The sequence below is a fragment of the Manduca sexta genome, unplaced genomic scaffold (genome assembly GCF_014839805.1).
Source record: "Manduca sexta isolate Smith_Timp_Sample1 unplaced genomic scaffold, JHU_Msex_v1.0 HiC_scaffold_1368, whole genome shotgun sequence".
Lineage (NCBI taxonomy): Eukaryota > Metazoa > Arthropoda > Insecta > Lepidoptera > Sphingidae > Manduca > Manduca sexta.
The window spans coordinates 5,204-12,300 of NW_023592225.1; the positions used below are offsets into that span (position 1 = coordinate 5,204).

The 7,097-nt window shown below is 31.9% G+C and overlaps 1 protein-coding gene across 1 annotated transcript; it reads left to right on the forward strand.

Annotated features, from left to right (window-relative positions):
- The first annotated feature begins 5,240 nt into the window (after positions 1-5,240).
- LOC119191340 (UPF0545 protein C22orf39 homolog) lies at positions 5,241-6,543 on the forward strand. The gene is made up of 3 exons (XM_037445239.1): positions 5,241-5,394; positions 5,540-5,704; positions 6,281-6,543. The coding sequence occupies exons 1-3, from the start codon at positions 5,287-5,289 to the stop codon at positions 6,500-6,502; spliced, it is 495 nt and encodes a 164-aa protein (XP_037301136.1). The 5' UTR covers positions 5,241-5,286; the 3' UTR covers positions 6,503-6,543.
- The last annotated feature ends 554 nt before the right edge of the window (positions 6,544-7,097 follow it).

Genomic DNA, 7,097 nt, shown 5'->3' on the forward strand with positions numbered 1-7,097 from the left:
TATATTAATACGAACTGTCTTGGAAGATGCCATTGATGCTGGGCTTAACGTAATCAACACAACATGCGAGCAGGCAACCGTTAATGTCGGTCCCATAACAGAGTTGGTTAAAGAAAGATGTAACTAAAGCTGTATATTTACGGAAAAGAAAAGACTGGTAACATGACATAATACGCGTTAAAGGACAAATAACAACCCCGTTTATGAGCTGTTGCGGCTGAACATTTAACGGCAAGAGCAGAATTCCAGCAGAATGTCGTCAGTTAGTAGATTTCACACTTTTACTTAACAATTTATTTAATTCATTGAACGGGTGTAGCGATTTTTATTTATTGTAAACTAGCTTTTGCCCGCGGCTCCGCCCGCGTGATATAGTTTTTCGTTTAAATCTCTCAAAAGTTATAAAGTTCCCCCCTTTTTGCTACAGTTTTCATTACTGCTCCGCTCCTTTTGATCATAGCGTGATGATATATAACCTATAGTCACAACGTAGTAGTAGTGATAATACACAATTCCTTAGAAATTTCCCAGGTTTGTAGGTTTCCTCACGATGTTTTCCTTCACCGTTGAAGCAAGCGATAATTCACAAAGAATATACACATAATATTTTTTAGAAGTCAGAGGTGTGTGCCTTTGGATTTGAACCTGCGGACATTCGTCTTGGCAGTCCGTTCCACAATCAACTAGGCCAACGCCGCTTTTTTGTTCACGTATTGTTTATTATTATTTATACAGATATTTTTTTATCTTTCACGTTCATATTTAAATGGTAAAAGGTGCTGCCCTTGCTGTCCCATCTTAAAAATAGAATATGTATCTACAAAAATGATTAGCAGTCTCATAAGATTGATTTCTTGTGACTACAGTGTTTACGGTCCCTTACTAAAAGATCCTTTAAAATTACCATAAGGGCAAACGACTTTGATTTGAGTTTAAAATAGATAAATTATCAAGTCCAAGTGTGATTCTTTTTACTGATGTATCCTTCATGGACAACAGCTTCAGCGAAAAATTAACATTTCAAAATGTTAAAGTGCCTTAAACAAAAATACCATTTCTTAATTTTTCTACTCTGAGTACGATTATGTATTTTTCATATTTTTGAATACTTAATTTCAAAGAAACAAAAAATAAAAAACCGAGAAATTCTTGATGACGTCACACATACAGTTGAATAAAGTTGTTCCTTGGTCCACCTTTCTTTTTTATTAAAAAAAACTAAGACATCGTCATTTATCAATGTCAAAAGATAATATTATGCCGGCGCCACAGATAACAAAAATATTTGAACTCATGTGTGGCACGGGAATTTTCGTATTTGTGCAAAGTTTGTTTAAATGTTTACGTATTATCTTGTCATTCGGTATTGGTTTTACGACCACACATCAAGCGTTCAAAGTTATCGAGTTGCTTGAATGAGAACTGATTATATATGGAAACCTAAAAGTAAAAGCCATAAAAATTTAATTTGGTCAGTGTCTGTAATAGAATACAAATACGCAAATACCCGTGCCAAACATGAGTTCAAACAAGTGTTCTAATATTTGTCTGTGTGTGGCACCGGCAAAGACGTTTTACAAATAGACGCGTCATAGACTAACAAAATTGCACATAAAACGGCGCACTATTCACTATAGCATCATGACTGTACATATAATTACAAATTGGCTCGATGAAGGCTTTTTTAGTTATACAGGTGTCAAATTAACGATATATATATATATATATATATATATATATATATATATATATATATATATATATATATATATATATATATTATATATATATATATATAACCCTTCTGTGTCGCCTAATAATATTGCATCGTTCAGAAAATATTCAATCGTTCCTGCGTCGACCTGCTTGCTTTAGTTGATGTTTTGTTAATGTTACAACCGGTACCTACATTTCTGCAGCAATTTGCATTACTTCCTTTATATTTTATGTAACAATTATCATTTTGTATACGACTTATTTATGATTTCGTTGTTTGATCATAATGCTCATTTTGTGTTTATTGTATGTTGTAATTTAACCACCACGTAACCCATAATTAATAGTTAAGTGATGGCAATTTAAAGATAATATCATGTACACAAGTGCGAAATTATTTTGCTTTTATGGCGTAAATTGTTCCGAATCTCTCCTTTTTTAGTACATACTCTATTTAGATCATATACCCACTGTTATGGTATATATCTAATATGTATTGGCAATTTGTATCGCATTCGCATTTCGCTGTTGATTACTACCCGGTTTCATAGACCTGTTTTAAATCAGTTCTTATTATAATTATTTAATCTTTCTTGTTTTAACAAATTGTTAAATTAATCTGTTTGATATCTACATAAAATATTTTTATATTATTATCATAAGTAAAACAACCTTCGCATGACGAAGAAAGTATATTTTAATGAATGCTAATCTTTATAGTTCCTTTTTCTATGGATAAGTATAATGATCATTGTAAACTTGATGTTAATTTCTTTTCCAGTGAACATATTCAATTTTTAAAAGTAGCGTGACTTATTTGTGAAATAATTTTGTTTGGCTTAGAATAAGTTTGTTCTTGTTAATATTAGTTTCACTTGTTTGTGTAGAAAGATAATGCTAGAATCCGAATTTCCTTTTTGATGAAGACAAAGATAAATAATATGGCTAGCTAGTATGTTTCAGAGTTAATTGCTGTTCTAGATTTGTAAATTTTTATGTATTTCTATATTGAATCGTATATTATTAGGCAATTTTTATAAAAATAATAAATTCTCTTTTATTTGAACATTGATACTTGATATTTATTTGATGATACATTAAAATGATTATCGAAATACAAAAGAATTCATATATTTTTATAAAGTTAAATCAATTGTTATAAAAATATAGTTTGACAATTGAGAATGTTTTAGCATATTATAAATATCAATGTTAATTATTATTCGTCACAGTATGTATTTTTAGACATAAAATAATTTTAAGTATATTTTATTATTTAGTATTTCGGAATTTTACAGTGTATTACAGTTTATTTTAAAGTAGTATCGTTTACTTTTCCATTGAATATAATTAATAACTAAGATCAAATTATCAGCGCTTACATAGCTTAATAGAGGTGTAATACTTTGTAAATCTAATATGGAATGTGAATATCATTAGTACTTACTATAAGCATTTTGTACACAAAATGTTATAGCAAAAATAAAATAAAAATAATATTTTCAATATGATGTTTGTCTGATTAACGATCTTATTCTTAGATCTTATTACTATCGAATTATTATGTATTGATAATGATAGAAGTACACTGTAAATAAGATGTCAGAAATATTATACTACGACGGCATAGCAAATACAGATCTGCTTCTAAGTATTTTAATACTTGGATTGCCGTCTTCTGCACTTTTAAAACCATTTGCAAAATAATAAAACACAATAAACCTGAATCGTGAAACGCAACGAAAATCGCGAACGCCCTCTACCTCACAAGTATGAAGCAGCCGTAATGTCGATTGGCACAAAAACCCAACGAGTAGGCTCTCTATTTCCATATATATTATAATTCTCTTTGCAATTGCCTTTTGACTTTGTACTGTTGACCAGTGTTGCCTAGTCTTTTTTATCAAACCCAGCCAGCAGCCAGTAAAAGTCAGATGTTTCGACAATTCCAGTCTGATTTTCTTTGTTCTTTTTTGGGCGCAACAATGGTGCTTTCTCGACCTATTTTTCATTTCGTACTATTTAAGTTGTATTTTGGACTGACGAACTGTGTAAAATGCATAGTAAAATAGATTCTTCTAAGCTTGCTACACATAAAAAATGTTCTGAGCAGGTCTAAATTACCTGTTTTAGGGTAAATCCATTAAGCTAGCAACTCTGCTGTTGACTGTCAGTTTTGGGGCTGCCAATTATTTTTATAATTAGACGCATTTTAAAATTGAAAATCACATCTACGCCTATTTCATTAAAAACTGCATAAACTTAAACAAATTGATGAGTGATATAAATTATTTACTCGTGTTTTATTTAGATTTATATTATGTAATTCAATGTAATGGGAATTATGACACAAAATTAAGAAATGGTATTTTTCATATTATAAGTTTAGTATCCTAGGTGCTAGTCCCGGATTTAGGGTTGGAGAGCCAGGCAGTCCTCCTCCGGGACGCCAGGTGCTAGGCAAGGAGCACCAAAAAGAGCTCTAGGGTGGCGCGGCGCACTGCCTTACACTTACGAATAAAAATAAAATAAAAGTCATCGGAAAAAATGGTCCGAGGTTCCTGAATAGCTAAAGTTGGTCGTGCAAGGTTCTTATAGAGTATAGAGTAAAGATTGGTTTACATATTACCATGTATCAATGTACACTAATGTAACACCATTTAATTATACCTAAATAGCTAGTCTAGTAACCCTGTTGTTCTGTCAATGTTGTTTTTTATTATTTCTGTAAGAATGGGCAAAGGTTCTGCTCGAACGGCTGTAACGTTTATCTTCTATTATATTCCAGGATTGTAATAGGTAAAGTTACACAAAAGTGAGACGAGATTACAATTGTTTAAATTTTATAAAACCTTAATGACTGAAAAATCTTATTTCTCTGGAAGTTGAGACTAGAAAAATCAATCAGCTCACAGTAGAGTTGGGTAGGACATGAGATAAAAAAGAGTTTGTAAGAGTAGACTCTTTTTAGCATTGAGTCGATACAACGTCCTACTTCAAATGAGGGCGAGGCGTAGTGAGGCTCGGCGCTTCAATGCGTATCTTACAGTATTTTGTAATGTTAACCCTCAAAATATTTCCCTCCGCTTGCGACTCGAAACGCAGTAATGTAATGTTCATTGTAAAATAACGTCCTATTGTAATTTGTAACATACGGTTCTCTACCTCACTGTCCTCGTCCTACAGTTTACCAGAGACAGAGAATAAGTAACGCGACTGCCGCGACATAAAATTTGAAGTAGTACAATATATAATTTTGAGCCACTCTTACATTTTGACGTCATGTACCGGACAAATGTACCGCCTCTTGTATGTCCTACCCAACATTAGCTCACAGCTGATTGTGAAGTGTCAAATGCAATAAAAGTAGCGCGAGATTTAGAAATACCACAAAATAAGTTACAGCAATAATAAATGTGTGTTGATTTAAACTAGATATATAAATAATAAACATAGGTACTAATTCCTATAACTCATTCCTTTTAATATAAATATTTAATTGTAATATTATGTAACATAGGTTTAAGGTTATACAATATTCCAAAATAAGACGATTTATTACTAAAAGCTATGTCTGAAAACAACAACAGTGATAATAAGAAATCGGAGAATAATAATGAGGAGTTGCAGAGCAATGAAAGTGAATCAATACAAAAAGAACCAGAAGATAAGTGGTTGGTATGTATAACCTTAAAAGTAAAGTGTTTTGCTATGAGATGAGATTTTACTAACAATTTGTTATAATAAGAAATGAAAATATCTGTAGTAAGAGCATGAATGTAACCCAAGATTTGTAATTTGAAAAACAATTCATCTTTTTCAGATAAGAGAATGTGACCTTTATAAAGACGAATATAAAGAATGTACAAGCTTCAGAGGAAGGTTCCATCAGTATTTTATATTCGGCGAGACACTGGATTGTAACCAGTGGAAAAAGGACTATGATAACTGTTGTAAATGGGAAAGCTCACATGATATGAAAGCTGCGGTAAGTCAATATTTTATTGTGAATAATGGGCATGGCCATCCACTGTGATGGCAGGAGCTAGACCACCAACCTGAGCTAGTGAGCTTAGGTGGATTTCATTTGATTTTGTAATTCTTAAGTATTTAAATTTCCTAAAATACTTTTTTCATTAATTATCAATACATACACATATTCCATAGAAAAGTTAAATATAGTGTGTGCCTTAAGGTTTTAACTTCATTTTAATGCTGGAATGCATAACATAATGAAGCTGTTTGTTCCAGCTTATTGGTATATATTTTTTTAAGAAAAATAAATTTGTTATTGCAAATATCTATCCTTTTTTTTTTATTTATTATACATATTTAATGACATTTGGTAAATTGTATTATAGACCAGGGTTTTGATCATGGTCATAAGGGCACACAGGAAAGAGCTTGGGTTAAGGAATTGCTTCTATATGACGTTATGTCAAATTTATATTTAGTATTTTGCTAAAATTCCGAATAAGCCCTGAAACCCCCTTTCTCCCATGTAGCCAATGTTAGAATTTACCCCTTGTGTAGGGGCCTAAATGTATAAACATTTTTCTTGTAGGAGGCTCTTATTAACAGTGAGAAAGCAAGGCGAATGGAGAGGTTAAGAGCACATTATAGAAACGATATATGGAAGAAACGGGACTCCCCACCGGAAGACTGGGATAAGCCGCTACCAGAGTGGATGGTTAAGAGAGATGAAAACACACTCCTAGCAGTTAAAGCAATTGAATTAAGAGAAGGAAAACTAGAAGAGGAGAAGAGCTTTTGTTCTATAATGTGACTTAGAATGTAATGTTAATATAGTATTGTTAATTTATGTGATGTATATGGTTTTATTATGGAGTAGATTTGAATATTATTTTGTAAGCTTCAGTTCTATTCCAGATAAAAATGCCAGTAATAAGTATGTTTAATATCATAGTTCTATCATAATTATAATAGTTGTAGCAATTTTTCCTAATAATTACAAGTCTAGAAACATTGGTTACTGTTCCGTTCAATTCTGCTTAGGTTCGTGTGTGTCGAAAGTGTAATAGGTCCTCCCTATCTCGTTATGGATTAGAAACAAACTGGCAAACCTAAACCCAAAGATAAACCTCCGCCTACCCTTCATAAACGCAGGCGTGATGTTATGTTATCGTTGGGTTATTCCACATGACACCAATTAAGGCTTCGCTTAACTCTAAACACAAATGTTTCTAACAAAAACATTAAAACTCTTTTGATTTCGATTATTTCATCAATATTTGGCTATATAACGCCATGATATAATTCGCGCTGTACAAATAAAAAGATTTATGTAATTGACCCAGCAACTAAAGTATAGCGCGTTATCAGACGATAAGAAACGTTCAGTGAGTTTAATTGTCACAAAA

Coding starts and splice junctions, on each gene's coding strand:
- LOC119191340 (XM_037445239.1), top strand. CDS start 5,287: ATGTCTGAAAACAACAACAGTGATAATAAGAAATCGGAGAATAATAAT. Junction 5,395..5,539: donor AACCAGAAGATAAGTGGTTG/GTATGTATAACC, acceptor CATCTTTTTCAG/ATAAGAGAATGTGACCTTTA. Junction 5,705..6,280: donor CACATGATATGAAAGCTGCG/GTAAGTCAATAT, acceptor TTTTTCTTGTAG/GAGGCTCTTATTAACAGTGA.